Here is a 22,060-nt window from a genome sequence, read left to right as displayed (position 1 = left end):
GATATTCCACACCGTATGACGTCATGCTCAGTATATAAAGCTGGGGGAAGAAGAAGGAAGGGGGGACATTCGGCGTGATGGCATTTGTCTTCCCAATAACCGTTACGCGTGATGGAGCCCTGCTTTCCTGGAGATGGCTGAACACCTGCCTGCCCATGGGAAGGAGTGAATGAATTCCTTGGTTTGCTTTGCTTGCGTGCGCGGCTTTTGCTTTACCTATTAAACTGCCTTTATCTCAATCCATGAGTTTTCTCACTTTTACTCTTCTGATTCTCTCCTCGGTCCCACCGGGGGGGGGAATGAGTGAGCAGCTGTGTGGGGCTTAGCTGCTGGCTGGGGTTAAACCTCGACACCGTCCCAAATGTTATTGTATGCTGCAGCCTCAGGAAGGGAGCATGGCACTGCTTCAGTACAGAGATACGATTGCTCGCCTGCACTGTGCAACAGACTTCCTCTTGGTAGTACAAAAGGAGCCCTGCTTCTGCCAGCAGAGGGGTGCTTTATTTCCTAGACTGATGAAGCAGCATCTTAAGAAACAAGAGTAGGCTATGGTGATAGGGTTGTGTCATGGCATGAAGCAGTTCCCCCCATGTAAATTTAGTAGAATTCCTCTGACTCATGCCAGTGAGAGCAAAAGGGCCAGAACCTGTAACGTGGTGGAGGATCAGAAGGAGACTGAAAAAAAACACTGGAGACCAAGCACCTGATCTGGATCTTGGTTATACGTGTGGAAATGAGCTGTGGCTCCAGCAAACTCAATAGCTGCAAATTAGTGCATAAATGAAAATAATATCAGGTCCAAAACAGCCAGATCCCTGCTTTTGTTTTAGATAAAATTATAGGTATTATTTCTCTAGGGTTGAACGCTCCACAGGGAGACACATGGGCATATTTTTGGCTCACTGTACCTGAGGAGGCAGTATCCTTCAGCCATACTTTTAAAATGTACAAGCTATAGTCTGCTTTGCATCTCATGATTTGGTATGAATAATCAAGAAATTTGATCTGGTTATGTGATATCAGCACTGCTCTTTCTAAGGGACAAAAACACAGAGGACATTCAGATATTGCAATAATCAGTAATTTAAAATGCGGGAGAGAGAGAAAGATGTTTTAGAACTTCTCATTCCTCAGTTTATACTTAATCTGCTGAAGATAGTCTGCTTTTGTAATGGCTAATGTATTTTGGTGCCCAAGCATCGTCAGAACTCTTTTAAAATCTGATCCATAGTGTTTGACCATAAGAGAAGAAGATCCTTTCACAGCCATAAATACTCATAAATACTAATTATGTTTTAATCTTTCGGCAGAGATAAGGATTGCCTAAAAATATGGGAATCATTAAAACATGCATTCATTTACAAGAATCCCTGTAATATTACATCAGAAGATTATCAGCCTTTAATGGAGTTAGCGAGTCATCCTATACCCTGTAACAAGGTAACAGTACAACGCATGGTGGGCTGCGTAAGTAGGATTGTTGTGGGACAGCATGTCTGTGCAGTGCTCTGAGTGATGGGATCTTGTCCCTAAAGATTGTGAGGGTCTGTAGGTCAACGAGGATGATATTTTGCTCTTGCGCTTACTGCAATAGTCCTGCAGTTATCACTTTTGGAGCCCAGTAACCCTCTTCATTCTCTACCGCTGGAAATCATCCCTGTGTAAGGCTTGTCTCAAACCTCCGTACCGGGGTCGTCCTGATGAAGTGACGGATATGTCCCTGTTCCCTGAGCATACGGCTCTCTGTAAGGATCATGCGATCATGCTGTTAGAGGGACACTGCTTCCAAAAAGCTAGTCTTCCACGTGCACTTCAAAAGCACGCAACAAATTAGGTATATATCCTATGAGAACTAGTCAAAACGTTTCTTTTAAAATGCTTTACAGGCTGAACACATCCATTTCCACAAAACATAATCACCCAAAAAGATTTTGGAAATGGGAGCATGGGCTGCAGAAATAAGAACTGACCCACTAAGGTGAACTTGCAGCATTTCAGTAAAAACTAAAACTCCTTCATTATCATGAAAACTTTTTTTTTTCTCTAGGAAAATTTCCTGACTAGCTCTAGTATAAGTATCACTTATTAGACGTTGTACCTTATTTCACAGTCACTGTTTTGGAGCAAGACAAGTGACCTCGCTCATCGTTATACAAAATCCAATCAAAATTTCCTTACCTTGGAGGACACCTTGTTGGGTTATATGGCTGATAGGGTTTCATGGTGTGGAGACCCCTCTGCCCCAGGTAATAAGTCCTATTTTTTGCAAAACTAGAATTCCAGATTATTCTTTTATCTTGTATATCTAGACCTAAACACAATCCTTTTCACATATTCTTTTCTTGTAATTTAGTTTAAAACCTTAACTGTATTTCTGTCCCATGTTATGGAAGACTGAAAATAATACTTAGTTCTCGGGTTAATTTACAAAACACAACTTTGGCTGTTACTAAAATACCAAGTTGCTGCTTGGACTAATGGTCACATCTAGCCCTCTTTCTCTAGATTACTCGCTTCCTTCCTGTGACTTCTATGGGACAAATTGCAAAACAAGAATGCCATTCAAAAAGGTCCTGGCCATAGGCCAGTCAAAGTGGCGGGGGCAGCATGTAGGTACCCTGGGGTTATTGCTGCCTGCATGACTCCTGGGTTGGTGCTTAAGGCTAGCAACATCTAAACTGGGCTGGAATTACTGAAAATGTTGGGCAAAGTTTAATTTTTCAATGCAGTTGGACAGTATTTGTCAAGAGCCAACCTGTTTCTCACATTTAGGACTACATGTTTTCCCTTCTCAGTTTTCTGAGAATTATTTGCATACAGGGCCTGCAGCTGCCTCCCTGAAACGTGTGTGAGCAAACAGGAAGCCCTTTGAACACACATGCAAATTCCTTTTCCTCTTAGAGCCCTTTCCTCATGTAGCCTTCTTGCTTTGGTAGGGGGCAAATCTTTTTGCCATCATTAATCAGCTCTCAAAGCCATATAAATATTGTAACAATATTCATTCTAACCTTAGCTATTCTATAAATGTATTTATTTTCAGGAATCAACTATGAATCTTGTCCAAAACGAAGTGAATGTGAGAGCAACCCTAGCTCTGTATTCTGGAAAATGGCATCCAAGATGGTAAGATCTAGAATAAATCTCCCCAAATCCAAGAATGTTGAAAGGCACTAAGTTCCTGACACTGCCAAAAATGTGAGTTTGCAGATTGGACTCAAAACATGGAATAGTAAAAGTTCACATGAGCTTTAGCTTCAGGTACTAAAAATCATGGCATTGGAAATTTGTATTTCCAAGGTCTCATATTTTATGTACAACATTTAATGTCACTGTAGTTTGGGCATTCTTATTTGTGGACAGAGACTGCGTGCCAGTGTCTAGAAAAACACTTGGCAGACAGCTGGAGCTTTACAAATAATGCTTACAATAATAGTAATCACCACCGTAATTAAATCACAGGACTGAAATTGCTAACGTAGAATACATTTTAGCATGTTAATGTTGAGAGCAGTGCCCAAACTGGCATAGAAATTTTCCAAGCAGCTGAGAATCCCCTTGCACCTTCCCAGCATAAACCTGAAGAGCACGTCCTCCCACAACAGTATCTGGCAAGGTTCCTATGATGTACCCACCCGTACACACATGCCAACTCCTATCACATGAATGAGACCCTGCTAGTCTGAGTTAAGCAGTTAGCCTGGCTTTGTTGAATCAGCACTTTACAGAAAAAAACTGCCAGAAAAAAAACCGGCTCTCCTGTATCTGTTTAGTTTTACATGTCTCTCAAAACTTCACCCTTGATATGCCTATTAGCAGATGACTGCCCAGGTGGAAAACAAGCATTCCTGTATGCTTCAGCTCTCATGTATGTAAGAAAAAGTCTACTCACTATTAAAAAAATTGTTTTGTGGGTAAACTAGTGTACATAAGTTTTCCAAGCTCAAAACAGTTTCTATGTTCTCATTAATCCCCTCAGTTCCAGAGTCTGGGAGGAATAAACCACCATATAGAGTCAGGCTTGCTCAACTGCAGGCTTTCTAGTTCAAATAAATTTAAGATATACTAAAACTCATGCTTATTACATTAGAAAGTTACACCTAATGAAACTTTCCTGCCACTTCATAGCTCTCGAGATCTGAGTTTGAGCCACATTGTTCAGATGTAAGAGACTTGGAAGATTTGATAAGTACAGTTACCCGTGTTAAGCTTTTTAAAAATTCTTTGTCTTACCAATGGATTATATATTTAATGTGGGTACTTTATGTTGTAACCTTAGTAGTCTTTAAATATTTGGACATGAGTTTTGAAGAATGAAAGAGCAGTGATTACATGATCCAGTAATTTAAAAATCAAATCAAACAAAACTCAGTGATGAGTTTTACTAAAGCCACTGGGGAGAAAAATCCCAAGCCACAAAAGAACACAGAGCATGAGTCACAAGCTAATGAATACACAACGGTTTGCGCATCCTTAAATTAGTGGTACCTCTGTTCTGGCTCATCCTCACTGCCTGAGTTAAAGCAGTCTGAGTTCCAAGTTACTACAGCCCCATCAGACAGCTGTAGCTGCTGGGCCTTTGGAAAGCCCTATAAAAACTGCAAACAGCAGTGACAGCAAAGTTGCTATACCAATTCCATGCAACCTCAGACTGCCAATTCATAGCTGGCTAATGCAGCTTTATCACAGTTTTGCCATAGCCTTTAGAGGCTTTTTTTTTTTTGCACTGACATGTTCTGCAAAAATATTGGCCAGATCCTCAACTTATGTAAGTCAGTTCTGATGACATCAAAGAAGTTACAGTAATTTCTACTAGCCCTGAGTCTGACGTGGCACTGCATGTAGTGTCAGAGTATAATGTCCATTTGTTTTGTGCAGTTTGCAGAAGCAGCATGTGGTGTGGTTCAAGTGATGCTCAATGGATCAGTAGAAGTTGGAGCTTTCAGAAGCAGCAGGTATTTACTCAGCGTGCCACCATCCATGTTTCTGTGGGGCCTGCATGCTGGTGAATGTGTCTTTGCCAGTGAGTCCCAGTGCAGAATGGATTTTGGTAAACTCATACAGGGGTCTAAACCATTGGCCGTTGTAGAGCTGGTTCACTTAACTCCTTCTATACAGTGACTGTAATTGAAATCCTTCAGAGGGTATCTGGGTGGGGTATCCCATATGCTCTTACTGCACAAAGTAACTTTATTCTTACAGTTTATTTATTCATTACACATGAATGACACATTTCTAACTGTTCATGGAGCTGACTGGATTTTACTCCTCCAAACTGTGCTTCCTTGGGTTACCTGGCTGGAAGTGCAGTCCTGAATAATATTGAAAGATGAAGAATATGCTGGTCAGGGGAACAGCCGTGTTCATTTCCCTTGCACCAAACCAAATCAATAGCCAATAAACTGAACAGGAGAAAAGGCACTGAAGATGGAAAAACTTCAGCTTGTTTCAGTCTGCAGACAGTTTCAAAAGTTCTCCTGAAAGTGGAATAAGAATGGGGAGAAAATATTTTACCGTAAGGCAATTAAATAGTCTATGAAAATCCATTGGCAAGGTAATGTTCTTTCACTGAGAGTAACAGCAGCACTAATAAGCACTAGTATTTGGGGAACATACTCTGTATGTCTTTCTCAGATAAGTAAGAATGTTTCTCTTTTTCACGTCCCATTCTTACAGCATCTTTGGAAGTATTGAGATCTTTAACCTAAATCCAGATAAAGTCTCTGCAGTACACATTTGGCTTATGCATGACATCGGTGGACCTCAAAGGTAAGTACGCCGGTACGAAACGATGAGCAGTGTGTAGAAGGCAGACAGCGCAGCTCAGTTCTGATGAGTGGCTGTCTAACAGTGACACTGTCTTAAACCTGCTCACGAAACCCGCTCTACATTCGGTCTCCTAGCTGCTTACTTTACTGGAAAGAATAACATTTGTACTGTTGTTTTCTTTAGTATTTTTCGTAGGTACTGCTGAACAGTTATAGCTAAGACACAATGACATTTTCCTTGCTTTCAAGGGGTTCCATGACGTTTAAATTCCTTCCAACCCCACTGAGCTCTACAGGCTTTTATTATGGGTGCAGCACTGAAGTCACAGAGCAGGCTGTGTTTGCAAGGGTGAACAGCTGGAAAATATGTTTGTCCACAGGAATAGTATAATTATGCTGAGCAGAACCATTTTTGATAAAATAATTTCAAATGCTGGAACAGGTTCCCCAGAGAGGTTGTGGAGTCTCCATCTGTGGCATACTCAAAACCCGACTGGGTCCTGGGCAACCTGCTCTAGCTAATATTGGTTGGACTAGACGATCTCAAGCAGTCCCTTCCAACCTAAATGATTCTGTGATTTTTAATAACAAATCTGTAGTTTAAATGCTTACCATGGAATTACTGATACCAGAACGGTGACCTCAAATCACATCTGAGCCTTTCTGAGTGACCTTTTTAGTCCTGATCAGATTCATTTGCAGATCTGTCATATTTCAAGCACTGAACATGAGGCTCAGTGCCTTTGACCCCTATTTTCAGAGCCGGTTCTGTGGGTCACATGGTTACAATGCATTGCCATGATTTCTCCCGTTCCTAAGGACCCCCCATGACGGAGGCAGCAGCTTTGATGCTGTGGGTCAGGAAGCAGGCCGTGATGATGCGGTGCAACTCAGTAATGAGTGTGGACCCAGCAGAGACCCTTGCTCAGACAGCCTCACTGTCTGACACAGTACCAGCTCCAGTGCTGCAACCCCTCCCCTAGCCCAGACACCCAGAAGTGTCTCTTTGCCACGCAAGCTGACACACCTATCACAGCTCACAGGCGTGCATCTATCCTGTGCTCAGCATGCCAGACATACTCTTGTGGCCCGTTGCACAGAGGTTTGCTGAAGAAAAGGGCATTGAGTAATTTGTACATTAGTTCCCCCAGACATGGCACTTGATCCTTTCTCCCACGATTTCCCAACATCAGAAAAGCCGTCATGTTTCTCCTCAACAGCTTCAACAACGTGGTGCCTTGCCAGCCTTCTTGACACATCCTCCTCCTGTGCCAAGTTCACAGCAGTTTCCTTTTTATTTTCTGCTTACATCCAAGGAGAAAGAGGGAGGGTAACTCCAATAATATGTATTCTTTTTATCTTCTGATTTTTATTCCATGTTGAATCACTGATAACATCTGGCAAGTCTAGTGAACAAAGAAGAGCTGGCTCTGCTTTCCACTAATGCCAAATGTTAGGAACTGGATTTGCCCCAGTATTGTATTATTGCCCTGATGTGTGTCCTATACTCTGGACCAGGAGATGATTTTTATCCTGAGGAAACAAGTCTTTTGCAGCGTCTCTGTGTCTATGACAGTTGTCAACCCTCTCACTACAGTTTTGGGGCACCTTGGGCTATTTCAAGCAAATTAAGCATAGAGATAAATATCTCAAAGGTATGACATTGCTACATGCTTCATGAAACCATTAGCTGGATGGAAAAGAAATACACAAGTTAGGGCTCCTACCAGTGGAAAAGTGGTTGAAACAGCCCCTTGTCAAAACAGAGTAGCAGCAGCCACAGACTGAGTCAAACAGGTAGGAGGTGCTCATAGTCTGCTTCCTCCCATGTTTTCTATCTGCTTCCTCTTATCTTATGTCCTACCTGGGACTTAGCTGCTGGTTTTCATGATTGTCCTTTCCACATCACACAGAGGACTTGATCCCTTTGTCCTTCCACAGATTTGAATGAGCCTTATATCGTGCTCCTGTGGATGGAGGCCACCAGCAGCTCTGGAGCAGTTCTAGAGCACATTGAACTGTGAATGGAACTGAGTTATTTCCCATGGATATCTTCCTGCACAAAGTTCTCGTGCAAGATGCACAGCTGAATATCACATAGTTTCTACCAGCAAAGGCCCAATGGTAGCCAAAACTCCACAAACCCAATGGACTTTACAGCACATTAGCAAACAAGCTTTTAAAGAATCTTACCTGAAGTAAAGCAAAGTGACATAGTGTGGAATTTAGCTGAGCTTCTTGTACACAAAAGGAACACAAGTAACAAAAGACTTTTCTCTCCAGTGAATCCTGCTCAGGTCATTCCATAAAGAGGTTAAAAAGCATCTTAGAAGAGCGAAACTTTAAGGTCACCTGTGAAGACAATTACAGGTAATTACCTGCTCTTATTGGTGACAACTTGCTAACACAAAACTAATATTGCATCTCCCTCTTGACTTAATATAGGTTTACAGCAAGTCAGAGCAGACTGCCCTTTTACTGCCATCACATCCCTTCAATGTGACTGTGTGCTTCTCGGGGGCTTCCACTCGCGCTGCAGACCTCGTGTTGGCTGGGTCTGGGGCTTGCTCTCTGCCCTGCACTTGCCATTGGGCGTGTTCAGTTGTCTTCAGGGAAGGAGCAATCCAGCCTCCTTCAACAGATTTTCATCTGACCGGGCTTTTACCTACAACAATCAGGACAAAATAAGCAGCTTTCCTCCCTGCTGCATGCAGATAACGCAGTATGTCAAGGATGGTCCTTACTTCCTTTGCTATAGTTTGAGCTTATTTTCTGTCCAGCTGCTTTGTCAGAGAGAGGCGTGAGACATGATAAGCGTTATTAATTACTATAATTCACCATTGTCAGGAGAGAAAAACAGGAGTCCAGGAAACAGCAGCCCAAGTTCTGACTTGCCTGAAATCTCTATCTGCCTGCTGAGGAGATACAAAAGCCTGAGACCCTTTATCCCTCTGTGCAGGTTCAGAGACCTTCACACAGAGCAAAAGTGTTCTTTAGTGACATTAGAAAAGCAGCAAAGGTTCAATATTACTCATATCTTACCTGTCAGGAACAGCTTTTCAGAGTGAAGAACTCATACTTGGATAAGAACATTTCCAAAGTAAACAAACATTTCTATAAACTACTGAGTTTGTGACATTAGTTTTACGTAAGGAAAAGTTGGTCTGCAAAGGAGACAAATGCCTTAGCTGGTGATAGGACCTTAATCCTGAAGGCAGAGCAGTATATTCCTGTTTAGCTATTGCTGAACCTCATTGATTAATAGGTGCTCTGCACATTGTGAAAAAATTAGCACTGGTGTGGTGCATGGATCTGCCAGATCATGATGGTTGTGTACTCACTTTCTCTTTGGGTAAATGCAGCCTTTAACCAATACTCCCAGGACCTGTAAGTAGGTACAGATTATTTCAGCCTATGATGAAGGATGCTAAGGGGCCAGGGAGGAACGGGAAATATGTAATAGCTTAGACCCTCGTGGCTCAGCACAAGGAGAAACCTGTAACACGTCATGAAGAGTTGTTGACACACTCATTGCTGTGGCCCACAACTCACTTCTTACGGTAGAATAACAAGTAGGGCTTTTTGTCAGAGCTCAACTAATACATACATAAACAACTGTGTAGAGTAACACGGACAATTAATTTTACTGTTTTATATATGAAGCAATAATAAAATAAGCAATTTACATGTGCAGTAAAACTCTTCAGGATAGACTGTACAATTTAGCTTCACTCCCCTGAAGTCATTGCAGACAGAACCGTCTGGGTCCGTATCAGCTGAGCATCTGGCTTTTCATGCCACATAGCAAATGATGCTGATCATTTTCTCCTGCTTTTGTCCATGTCAGCAGTGTCTTCCAGAAGTAACTCAAAAAATAGATTCACTGGATGTACTTCTAGAAGAAAATCTAATCATATCTGACATTGTTAGCAACAGCTTTACATTGTAGCAGTAGGGGTTACCACTCAGTAAGCAAGATGGTGAACTTCCAGCATGGCAGCAACTCCGTAGTCTGTGCAAGAGCTCTTACTTCTTTTTCATAATTATTTTTGTTATCACAGCGTAGCTGACATGCTGTGAGTTCACACCCTACTTTTATTTCGTACTCACTTGCTCTTGTCCCTAGCCCCTATAAACACCAAAGTTATCTTTCTGCAGCAAGATCTAAAAAAATTATCCATAGACAAGACATCCACTTGATAAGCGCAGATGTTACATGCACTTTGACTTTCATGTTGCATTTAGTAACTGTAGAGTTATTGTGTTGCACTTGCAAAGTGGTTACTAAATATTTGTTTTTGTGTCTTATCACAGGCCAGTTCAGCTCCTTCAGTGTGTGCTCAATCCTGACCACACAGACTGCAGACTTTGCACCAACACCACGGCAACTCCATGAAATGGAGTCCTCTGCACTACTGAAGACTTTCATTATTTGTGTGTAAAGCTGGAAAAGATGTGGCTACATAGCTTAGAGTGATAAGTAGTAGCGTGGCGTGTACAGAGTCCATAACCAGAAATCCTTGCTGTGATACTAACAGCCAAATAGCAGGAGATGATACTTTAGGTGTGATTACTGTACACACACACACACACAAACATACTATTTCAGAGGGGCCGGGGGCATGTTCAGTGGTTGAGGGCAGATGCTTTGCCCTCGTTTGCCCCCTCCTGTACAGCTCCCCTTGTGCCCAGAGGCTCAGAGCAGGGATTCCCTGGGGCGTGCACAGAGAAGAAAGAGATGTTCCAGCAGAGGCAGAACTTGCCTGGATCAGCGCTCAGCTTCCTCCCCGCTGCAAGACTGGGTGGGAAATGACTGGAGCATGCTACGCTCTCCCTGCATCCCAGTGCAACATCCCCCAGAGGGGAACATTGCCCAGTGGCACATGGTATAAATCATGTTTCTCCCAGGGACTGTGGCACCTCTGAGCAGGTAAAGCAAGCGATGAAAGAGGCAGGGTGGTTGTTACCTTTTAATGGGCATCACAGTAAGTGGCTGGTGGGGAAACGGCTGAGCTGAACCAAGAAGAGACCAGAAACCATTTGAGGGTTGCCAGCATCTGTAAGAATGGGTCAAGTGTGTAGCTGGGGAGAGAAAATAGCAACTGACTCGGACAAGCCCATTAAAATGCTACTGGAAACACCGTTGCAGTTCAGATTACGTTTTAGTCTTAATATAGCAGAAAGGGTAAGCCTTCCAACTTTCATAAAAGGTCCCTCAGGCCACAGCTTGGCCATCCGCTGGAATAGAGACAAACGTCAAAACGTTGCCACAATAAGGAGTCTCTCTTGACCTCTGTTTCTGAGGTGAAAGGTGATGTCTTGCTGTGTATAATTCACAGGCATGGACATGCCATAGTACACTGAAACAGCAGGTTTCATTGATTTCCTTTGATTTGCATTTTGCCGGTCTCATACGCATATTCAAGTGCAGTGTTTATAACATAATAAAGATCTGAGGTCAGCTTGTGGCCTCGGCTGTAGTGCCTTTGTGCAGTGCCATTGACACATTTGCTAATGATATACTCCTAGGTGTTGCAGTGCCAGCATAACCAGCAATTCCCAATTCATTAGGCAGACCTAGGTTTCCATGATCCCACAGGCAGAAAGTTACAATGCCATATGTTTTAGTGACTACCCAGAGTGTGAAGCACCCTTATGGAACTATACAAGCTGGTGTAGTTTTGAGCATCTCTAGATAAACCTTTGCTCTGCAAACACAGGCCTGCACTGAGCATAGCTGGACCACACCCAAGACCTCGCCCATAATGCTTACATTAAGTGAAACGTATTTTTATTTGTACTCTGTTATGTAACTACTTAGGTGCAGCAACGCAGACACGTACCAACACTTTCAAGTAGGTTTTATCTGACTATAGGTCAAGACTTTGTCTTCATGCTCATTTTTGTACCTCTTCTGTTGTAATATAAAATGTTGACTGTAAAATCGAGATATATAATAAAATTGCTGATGGGTCTGCTGGTTTTGCCTAGGATAGCATTAATTTCCTTCACAGTAGCTAGGATGGGGCTGTGTTTTGGATCTGTGCTGGAAACAGTGTTGATAATACAGGGATGTTTTTGTTACTGCTGAGCAGTGCTTACACAGAGTCAAGGCCTTTTCTGCTCCTCACCCCACCAGCGAGTAGGCTGGGGGTGCACAAGGAGTTGGGAGTGGACACAGCTGGGACAGCTGACCCCAACTGACCAAGGGGATAGTCCATACTATATGACGTCATGCTCAGCATATAAAGCTGGGGGAAGAAGACGGAAGGGGGCATGTTTGGAGTGATGGCGTTTGTCTTCCCAAGTAACCGTTATGTGTGATGGAGCCCTGCTTTCCTGGAGATGGCTGAACACCTGCCTGCCCATGGGAAGGAGTGAATGAATTCCTTGTTTTGCTTTGCTTGCGTGTGCAGCTTTTGCTTTACCTATTAAACTGCCTTTATCTCGACCCACGAGTTTTCTCACTTTTACTGTTCCGATTCTCTTCCCCATCCCACCGAGGGGGGGTGGGAGTAAGCAAGCAGCTGTGTGGTGCTCAGTTGCTGACTGAGGTTAAACCACAACAGCCGTGCTGCTTGCCCTTAAGGAGGGAGTGTTAATGTTGGCCTACTTTGCTTATTAGTACAGATGCACTGTAGGTGTACAGCTGGCTCACTAACACACACTCAAGCCTGTGCTGCTTGGGTTACATGTATAGCAGAACATGAGTGAGCTCATTTCCAACAAGCAAGGAGAAGTATTTTTATTATCCACGATCACACATTTGACATGCCATGCAGACATGCCCTACCAGACAGATATAATTCCAAATCCTATTGCTCTGCTGAAAATTTATAAACCAAGAAACCTCCCAAACCAATACAAAGTGTCCCAAATTCACAGAAAACTAACTAAAAGGAAAAATAATCTGTGAGTTTTTTCCACTACATGGAAGAAATGTTTCTTAATATAGTTTGAAACATATTGGGTTTTGAAAATATGCTTTCAATCTGATAAAGCTAATTTCTGCCACAACTTGTGCAAGATAAATGGGCTAGCTTGTGCCCTAGGCCCATAGCAAACACCTCCAAAGAGCACTGCTCAGAAACCCAAGAGGAACCTGAGTTACTGTGTGATAAGGTGATATCAACATTATGCACTCCCAGAACCACACAGCGCTGGGAAAGCTGCTTCTGTGACCCTATTACCACAGTATTGCTGCTCCCTCAGTCTTTGGTGTACTTAACTTGATGAGAGCTTGCAATTATTAAACTTATTTCTGAGATTAGGAAATAAATGAAATACAGAAAGATTTGTTCTCCTTGCTAGCCATCGCTTGGCCTTGTGTGCTTATCATTAATCACAGTGTTTCATTTAAAACGTCAGCCTCTCCTAGGGTCAGGAGGCTCAATAGGATGGTACGCAAACAGCCTGAATTCCACTTAAGTCTGTACGCCTCGTGTTTCCTCTTGGCTGCCCCCACACATCACTTCAGTCTCCTGAATCTCCCTGCGGCCACCGTTCAGGGGCCACTAACTCTCTCCATTGCTGATGTGTAGGGACATGGGTGAAATTAATGACTGCGACTGTAAGCTTTCATTTAAAATAACAACTGTTATGAGTCTAGAGAAAAATTTGAAAACTGGACAACAAAGATTTAAACATGTGAAGGACAATAAACCTTACCCTCAGCCTCTATTTTTTTTTTTTAACTCTTTTTTTAAGCTATTGTGCTGCTTTTTTTGAGTCCAAAATTCTTAGTGCAGTGTCTGTAACATAATGTATGGTGAAAAGTCTTTGGAGAGGGGTTATTGATTCTGTTTATACGTGTATTTGGAGCATATAGTGCAGTGGATCTGGGTCCCCCTAGACACTAGCAATAGGGGAATGCTTTTGGATGGGACTCGACATAGCTGCAGCACTGCAGGGTCTATCAGGCAGAGGCAGAAGTTTCCGCTTGCTTGATTTGGGCTGCCCTTCATGTGTGTACCTGGGAAGACTCCCTGATACTCAGAACAGTGACCCTCAGACATTGTCTGACATAGAAGAGCCCTGTGGAAAGAGTAGAAAAATGAGATCAGCAAGCCTTCAGGCAGGAAACCCTGCAAACAGGCTGCATCTCAGAAACTCTTTCTTAATAACAATATCATTTACAGGCTTAAGACAACAATTAAATGTGCCAAGAGGCTAATCCTTCCTATTAAATAGTTTGAAAGTAGTAATGCACTGGCTAATCTGAAGAAAACACTTAGCATGTAAAATATGAAGGCTGGTGAAAAGATAAAAAACAAATAGTATGGCTGAATGACAGGAGCACAGAAAGTACAACAGGAGATGCAGTAGCAGAAGAAAAAGATATGTAAAAGATCTAGCTGTGTAGCTGGATCATAACGATCATACTGCCCACATACCTATGACCATGGGTCATACTATCACACCATCATACTATGAGGACATCTACCTGTCCTCAAAGTCGAAGGGCTGGATTCAGCATTTGACTAAGCCACAGAGAGCTGTGCAGGCTTAAGCAGTCCCCATGCAGCCTTTCCAGTTCGCTCCTTTATCTTGCAGCAGTATCATCCCTCTGTCCTGCCAGCACAAATGTTTCACGAAACTCCTGATGAACCAGGACAGGCAAATGGTCTGGGATAATATTTTTGTCCCCTGCTTGGAAAAAAAAAAAAAAAAGTTAATATCTAGCTGGAAAAATGTGAATCAATGGGAGTTTTTTGTTTCAAACTGTACATTTATTCTCATCACTGCTTTCTTTGTGCAGTGGAAGAGGGCAGCTGCCTGCTCGCTGTTCCTCCTTTCTTGTGTGGCACTGCTTGCCCAAATCAGAAGAGCCCAAGAAGCACATACAGCAGTATCTGCTCCACACCAGCACGTTTCACAGCAATACAGCTACCTTAACCCTGATTCATTTCACTACTGGGATTTGGGTGTGCATTGAGGGAGACTAGAGCAGAGAGGGTTAAAATCCATACTAAATACTTAGATAATAGATAATAGATAAGATTCATATCATTTAAGGTTAGTCACCTGGTTGTACAGGCTTTCTCTATAGTCAAAGGGACAAACCAGGCACCTCCTGAAAGCAGTTATCCCGCTCTGCACTGGCGGGGGGAAGACAGTAGGGATGATGTGCGCTCCAACAGAAGCTTCTTACCTCTCTCCACTGATTATGAAAGTTGCCTGGATTATTAGCTCAAATTTATAAAATTAACTTCCAGGTGGCTAAAGTTGCATAAAATGAATCCCAAACTTTAAATGTTTTCCTGTGAGAAATATTCCTAAACAGAAAAAGGCATCTAAGCATCCTCTTACATAAAGCAGATGAAAGGTTTTTGCAAAATATTTAAAATCATAATTTCACAATTCATTTCCTGAGTATGTAGAGCCACAGTTCTAAAATTTGCTGACCATTTCAGGAGCTGACTGTGTGATAATGCAGTCTTTCAAGCATATCAAATGCAGTCAGTTAGAAAATCTGGTATAGTGCTACAAAAAAAAAGCTGTTATTAATCTGCTGCCTCCATTTCATAGGTTGTGTTCTGTTGGCTGCCTCCATTTTCAAGACTGAGACCACATATGCCTACTTCAGGATTTTTCTTTCATGCACATGCTGTAATTCTTTAGATATTTTTGCCAATTTAGTTACAGAAACGCAGCCAAAGTTGCCTGATGCCACCATGGCAGAAATCTTACAGTTTCTTTCTTATTTCCTAATGGAGTAAAAATGTAGCAACTTAAAAAATGCAAATAGCTTAAAGGGTAGCTTAAATGTTTTTTTCTCTTATGGAAATTGAAAGTCCAGAAATTAGTCAATATAGGAGAGTTATACTAATAGTTTGCACAAGACTGGGACAAACTCCAGGGAAAAACTTTTTTCATTCTTACTTTTCTTGAAATACTAATCAAATCAATAGCACTGCATTGCAGTTAGACCTGGGACTTCCGCAGCTGAGGTCTGAACCTTAGGAGCTTGAGCAAAAGGCCTCCTGTCTGAGAACATTACCAAAATTACATTTGCTGTGGGTCAGACACAGAGGGGATATGTAATTCACTAAACAGTCAGTTGGAGCTGCACTGGGATAGATTAAACTTCTTGACAATGAGGCCCTATGCAGAGCCATATTTTTGTGCTATAATATGCTACATACAACACTAAGTTACCAGAATGAGCCAGCTTTGCTTCCCCTGAAGTCAGACTTTCAACAACATCAGTGGCTATGTGTTTGGTTTACAGCAGGAAAACATTAAAAAAGTCTAAGAAGTGGTCTAGACAGACATAAATTACAGGAATAAACAAAATAGTAATACGGATAATAGCTCATTCCTTATACTAAAAATATTACTAAAAACAGGATGCAGGAAGACAGTGACAGTTTCCACAATTTTTTATCAGAGGCTTATAACTTTCATGAGTGATATCAGACACTTCTGATACGTGATATGTGGGGCTGCTTCACATGAAGAAGTAAAAGAATAACATATGGCTTGATAAGTTTAAGCAAGTCCTGCGGTGCTTGAATCCCTTTTTCACTAATCAACTACATTTTTCTTTGAGCTGTAGCTGTATTGAATGCACTATGTAGATAGGGATTCATTTCTAGGGCTACTAGGGACTTGCTATGTGACACTGGGCAAACAATTTAATCTCCAGATTTGAGATTTCCTGCCTGAATGGGAGGAACAATAAGTTTATATTTTAAAATTTTAAGATTATGGGGGTTATCATAATATCTAAGCTGATGTTATGAATACGACAGCTTTTTAGTTTCATCCTACATCATGCCTCTGCTCTGTCCTCAAATTGTGCTTTAGGCTAGTGCAACCTTTGCAGAGAGGCACTAGCCTCATGCTCTCTGATAACATGAGGCGATGAAGCATCCACACTTCCCATGGTGGGTTGTTCGAGTAATTACTCAGCACCATTATTGGAAATCAATTTATACTTCTTTGCCTATATTCAGGTTCTAGCAACTTCTTCTTCTTGTATCCTGTGCTAAAGATCTTTTGTCTTGTGGGGAAGGGTAGCTTCTCCTCCTGAAAGGAATCCTTAATTGAGACACTTCTCTCTCTCTTTTTTTGGTGAATTAAAGAGATCAAGCTTTATAAACATCTCAGGATGATACATTTGCTAGAATCTGTGAGTTTTTACTTCACCCTCTCCCATTTTTTATTATTCTTGTAGTGCAAAGAGACATTTTATATCCCCTGTGACATTTTGACTGTTGGATTAGATTGACATAGCAAGACTGAAATTCAGTCCCTGCTTTTATTGTGTTTATTGCTGATAAGTCATAGTAAAATGATTACAGAAAGTACTTGCAGGTTTGTTGGAGCAAAGTCGAGAGGCAGATTCTCTACTACTGAAAACCAACTCAGTTGTTACTCTAACAAGCAGAAGTGGGTGGACATTGTGGTCAAAACATTCAGCTGCAGGAAAGTTTCAGGGCAACTCTCAAGTATGTCTTTCATTTAATCTATTTCACACATTTTTCATAACATAACATCATGGCCTCAATTAACACATTACAGTAGGCAAGATTGTTTTTCAAACTTACACCAGAATACTTTCTTATCATTCTACCATGGTTAATTGATTACAGAATAACCTTCCCCTTTAATTATTAGCCCAAACATTCTATCTTAACAGAACTGTAACAAGTTGATTTTTCTTTTCTAATCCAGACATTTTGTCACTCCAACCTTCTTGAGAAAAAGAATTTCTACATATCAATATACCTGCAAATACAAATTATGTGTATCAAGCTTTACTTACTAACTTTCCTGAAAACCAAAAAGCACTCACCAGCATCAACATAACACTATCTTAATTTACCAAGAGAAAAACAAGAATCCTGGCAAGTTAAAGGGCTCTTTAGCAATGTTTGAGATCCTTCTTAATCTAAATACTAAATTGAAGCACAGAAATTCAAGGAAACATAGCTGTAGACCTGCTGATGCTCTATAGTCCTCTCTAACACCCCAACCCTGCTCAAGTGGCACATATGTTCCACCTGACCATAATTCTGCTCATTCCTGTTTATGCCTAATTTCTACCCAATCCCCCAGGAAAACGGAGGCACCCATAAGTAAACCAGATGGAAGGCACAAGCACGTGGGCTGCGGGATATAACTGAACACTGAAGCCAAAAAGAGATGATCGACATTTCAAAGAAGAGGAGCAAAATCACTTAATATTCCATGTGCTTTTGGTTTGGATTGCTTGTGTTCACAGTCTCACAATATTACCTTAAAGTAAGTGGCACAGAGATGGTGTATTGGGAGATGATTGATTTTGACCTGGGGATGTACAGCATGACAAATTGCGTCAGTGTAAAAGTAATTGCTTTTTAATTACAATGTCAAAAATTATACAGTCCCACAGCAGAAATATAGCATTCTGCATTTCTAAAATTGCCACTCTTTTCATTGACATTATGTTCAATTAGCTCAGGCAAGGTTACTTTGGCCAAGTCTTGGCACGATAAAACTTGACGCAGTAAATTAAAAATAGGTAGGAAATTATTGATACATCTCCTCCAGTACTGTTTTCAGCAGCGGGTGAGTTGTACCAAATATTAATGGCAGCAAAAGTAGAAAATGCCTGGGCTGTCCCATGAACTGATAGGCACCTACCGGTCCATAAACCCACTGTAGAGTCTGTTGCAAAACGTCCCTAGCCAGAGATAAGAATGTCGTTATTATTATTACCTGAATTCAGTTAAAAAGACTGCTTAGTACTGACAGGAATATTCCCGCAAATCACTACTGACACAGAACCCAGCCTTTTGTGCTGCTTCATCCCCAATTCTGAGTCCAACCAGGAAACAGCCCAGCTCCCACGCCTGTGGATGGAGCGGCACCCTTAATGTAGTGACTGTGCTTCGTGATGGACACCATTTCGAAAAGCAGTGCCGGCAGTGGAAGACTACCCAGAGAAGGAGAGCATCAGCCATTCCCTGGGCCTGCGCGAGCATCTCAGACCTGAGGAAGGGAAAACAGGAACCGCTGCAGGAAAAAGTACCCCGGGGGCTGGATAGGAGCTCTGTCACCAGAGACCAAACATTTCCCAGAAATAAACAGCTGGAGGAGGAGTGAAGAAATATGATGCATCGTTGGTAGTGGTGAATTTTTCTTCCTGGTGTGATTGTCAGGATTTTTGGTTACCCCTAAGAATATGTAAGCCTTAGAAAAGGTTAATGCTTGGAAAAAAGTGTGTAATCTCTGGAAGGTTTCACCAGGCATGCTGCAAGCCGTAACTGCTGCCAGAACAGAATGGGATTAGCCAGCTTCTCCGACTGCTTTCCCATTTAGCACCCAGCAACACCTTCCAAACATCCACGTTTTTGTGATGCTCAGCGTACTGGCAGATGTAGGGAATTTAAATCCAACTTCAGTGCTTGAATGAAATGTTACAGATTTATTGGTAATATGCATGTATTAGTAATTATGATGACAGAATAGCATAATCAACATATAAAGAACTTGTATTATTGTAATCATAGTTTTCTCTGTCATGGATACAGTATCTCAACACAGGTCTCAACAAAACTACAGCTCTTGTTACCAACTGAAACAGAACAAACTGTTCCCTAAAGAAAACATTGTTTCTTGGGATGTTTCTGTCTGTAAAATTCACAAGATAGCCTCAGGTAAAGGCTCTTTTCCGGCAAATACTACCAGCATTTTTCTGGCAATGGTACTAAGCAAGTAAAGGGTGAGTAATGTTGGATTTTGACCTGTCAGCTTCAGCTTTAACTTTTTAATTTTCTGCAGACAGGATCAACATCAGCAGGTTCTGTGGACAATATGGTGCCTGTAAGCCATGGGGTTATTTTATGTGTTTTGGGTAAGGCTTTCGTGGAAATAGCACAGGAAGAACAGAAACTCAAACTGTGACCTATAGGACCTTGGACAATAGCACACATCAAAGGCATGTGTCTAAGTTGCAAGTAGCACAGATAAGATTAGCATTGGTGTCACAGAATCCTAAAGCTGCCGCAGGCTTGTCGCTGCTCTCTGTGTTTCCTCTAATAAAATGGCTGTACTTGACCCTGATTGCAGACGGCATGTGAAATGACACGAGTACGTCCAGAATTTATTGACATACTATGCATGTGCTGTTTTCCTTTGGCTCTGTTTAAACTACTGGATGTCCAGAATCCTAGGTAAATGCCTGAAGTCCTCAGAGAAATCCAGGACAACACTTCTTGATGGAAAAAGAGATGAAGTTCAGGCAAGGCCACGCACATTGCTCTTCTAGTTTATTTCCCCAAAGGAAAATCAAGCTGCAACACATTTCTCTTTCCCCCTATCTCCACAGTATTTATTATAACAGGTTTCTGCTCTATTACTAGCAAACAAGGTATTCACCATCATCATATAACCCCTGTGGTTCAGAATGACTGTGCAGGGTTGCTGCTGAGTTAAATTCATGCCTTCTGCAACACCGCTCAGCATGACTTTTACTGCCGCTCTGCTGCTGCTTGTTATTTCCCATCTTATTCCCGTCCCAGGTCTTGCCACTGCTGATCCAAAATGCCAACAGCTTTCCTCTCCAGGGTACCCTGTACTGCTGCTTGTAACTAAGCACTACAAAGTTTTGGTTACTACGTTACATGCAGTCAAACACGTCCCTCATATATCCTGAGGCACTTCATTTTTCTTCATTAGCAGATGATATATAGTGAATGAATAATGAATAATTGTAGGCTTTTGACTAAACTGAAGTCTTAGGCATGACTGTTTGAATATTTCATTCCACATTTGATCCACCTCTTCATATGAATGGCCATTAAACAAAATGTCTGGCAGCAGGTACCATTACTTGATCTTATTGTTATATTATTACTGATCTTTGATTTTTCCAAAATTTGGGGCAAAGGCTGAATTTTTTATAAGTACACCTTTGTGATAACTGCGGGGCTATTTCGACAGCGTTTAACCTGAATTCATGTGTTCTTTACAGTGGTAAGTACGAGTCAAGTTCAGCTACAAGGCATATGAAAGGGACTCACCTCCATCTTCGGGAGCTCCCTTGGAGCATGGGGTTTTGTCTCTAAGGCAGGATGGATACTGCAGACCTGCTCAGCTGTCAGTGTAGTCTAAAAGTCTAAAGCAACGGTGGCGCCAGGGAAAATATTTCTTTAGTGCAACATACAGGTTTGAGTGATTTAAATGTGGATGTAGAAGACATGAAACTTTTTGAATTGTGCAGAAAATGGAAGTCACTGCACGTGCATTTTAAAAGTCTGCACACAATGGTGGCCAGGATTGCCAGCTTGCTTCATTTGCTGCATCCATTGCTCATAGATTTTGAGATGCTGACCACAAAAGAGGCACATGAATTTCCTTGTGGGTGAAAAAGGATATTCTTCAAACTCTTTTTCCAAGCTGGAGCTTACCTGGCAGCTCACCAGTAATGATGCCTTCATCAGACAGACTTCACTGCATACTAGCATCTCAGTGGGAGGTCTCCACAAATGTCAGTGAAGCAAGTTGTTTTCTGGAAAGAGCAAAGAAATCATTGTTCATATGTGCTGCTTGTTGCCAGAGAGATGCATATCCAACGTGCAATAAATCAACTTGGTACAAGAGGAGCACATTGTTTTCCTACAATGATTTTCAAAGGAGATTTCTTTTATACCTCCAGCCTGGAGCCCCTGAGGCCTCTGAATGGTCTGCACTGCAATGCACTGCTCAGATTGTGCCCATTATTTGTTGTTTCCTGTGCACCAGCAATATGTGTGTTTGGTGACTTAGTACCATATGAGGAAATGGAACACAGTAGAAGGAGCGCTACACATCCTCCATCAGAGCTCTGAAGCATGATTCAGCTACCTCTAACTCATCAGCTGATGGATCAAATCCAAAGATTCCCAGATTCTATGAAAATATATTTTCTTGTAACATTCAGAGTTCAGAGGTCAAGTTTTAGACCCTATTGATTGACTTCTGAGGACCAGAGGCATTTGGAAACACTTATCACCCCAAATACAGGAGAGAAAATAGGACCATAATATTGTCTAGTCTCAAAGGTGTTTCTAGCAAACAGCAAACATGTTGTAGTCTCTTGCACGCTTGCAATTGGTAGATGAAATCTGAGGTGACTATGATGAGCAGTAACTCATCACAGTTGGTTGCAGTAACGAGAACATTTAAACTGGTGGGAACATGCCTAAAGAAAACAAACATTTCAAGTGTCACTACAAACGGTGAAGTCTGTTTCTTTTTGTACTTAAATTAGGAAGGATATTGTGACATGATAGCAGCCACTGGATGAGACTATTGCTCACTACCAA

The 22,060-nt window shown here is 41.8% G+C and overlaps 1 protein-coding gene across 1 annotated transcript in view; it reads left to right on the top strand.

Moving 5' to 3' along the window:
• Nucleotides 1–11,737, top strand: part of CD38 (CD38 molecule) — a 28,982-nt gene extending 17,245 nt beyond the window's left edge. Inside the window, exons 2-8 of the mRNA XM_009324095.1 lie at nucleotides 1,311–1,440; nucleotides 2,111–2,246; nucleotides 3,041–3,123; nucleotides 4,876–4,952; nucleotides 5,674–5,766; nucleotides 8,049–8,135; nucleotides 10,080–11,737. Of these exons, the coding sequence (XP_009322370.1) occupies nucleotides 1,311–1,440; nucleotides 2,111–2,246; nucleotides 3,041–3,123; nucleotides 4,876–4,952; nucleotides 5,674–5,766; nucleotides 8,049–8,135; nucleotides 10,080–10,161 (688 nt within the window). The 3' untranslated portion in view covers nucleotides 10,162–11,737. The remainder of the gene's footprint in view (nucleotides 1–1,310; nucleotides 1,441–2,110; nucleotides 2,247–3,040; nucleotides 3,124–4,875; nucleotides 4,953–5,673; nucleotides 5,767–8,048; nucleotides 8,136–10,079) is intronic.
• The last annotated feature ends 10,323 nt before the right edge of the window (nucleotides 11,738–22,060 follow it).

This window comes from Pygoscelis adeliae, unplaced genomic scaffold (assembly GCF_000699105.1).
Source record: "Pygoscelis adeliae isolate BGI_AS28 unplaced genomic scaffold, ASM69910v1 Scaffold24, whole genome shotgun sequence".
NCBI classification, from domain to species: domain Eukaryota; kingdom Metazoa; phylum Chordata; class Aves; order Sphenisciformes; family Spheniscidae; genus Pygoscelis; species Pygoscelis adeliae.
This window is presented reverse-complemented; position numbering and strand designations above follow the sequence as displayed.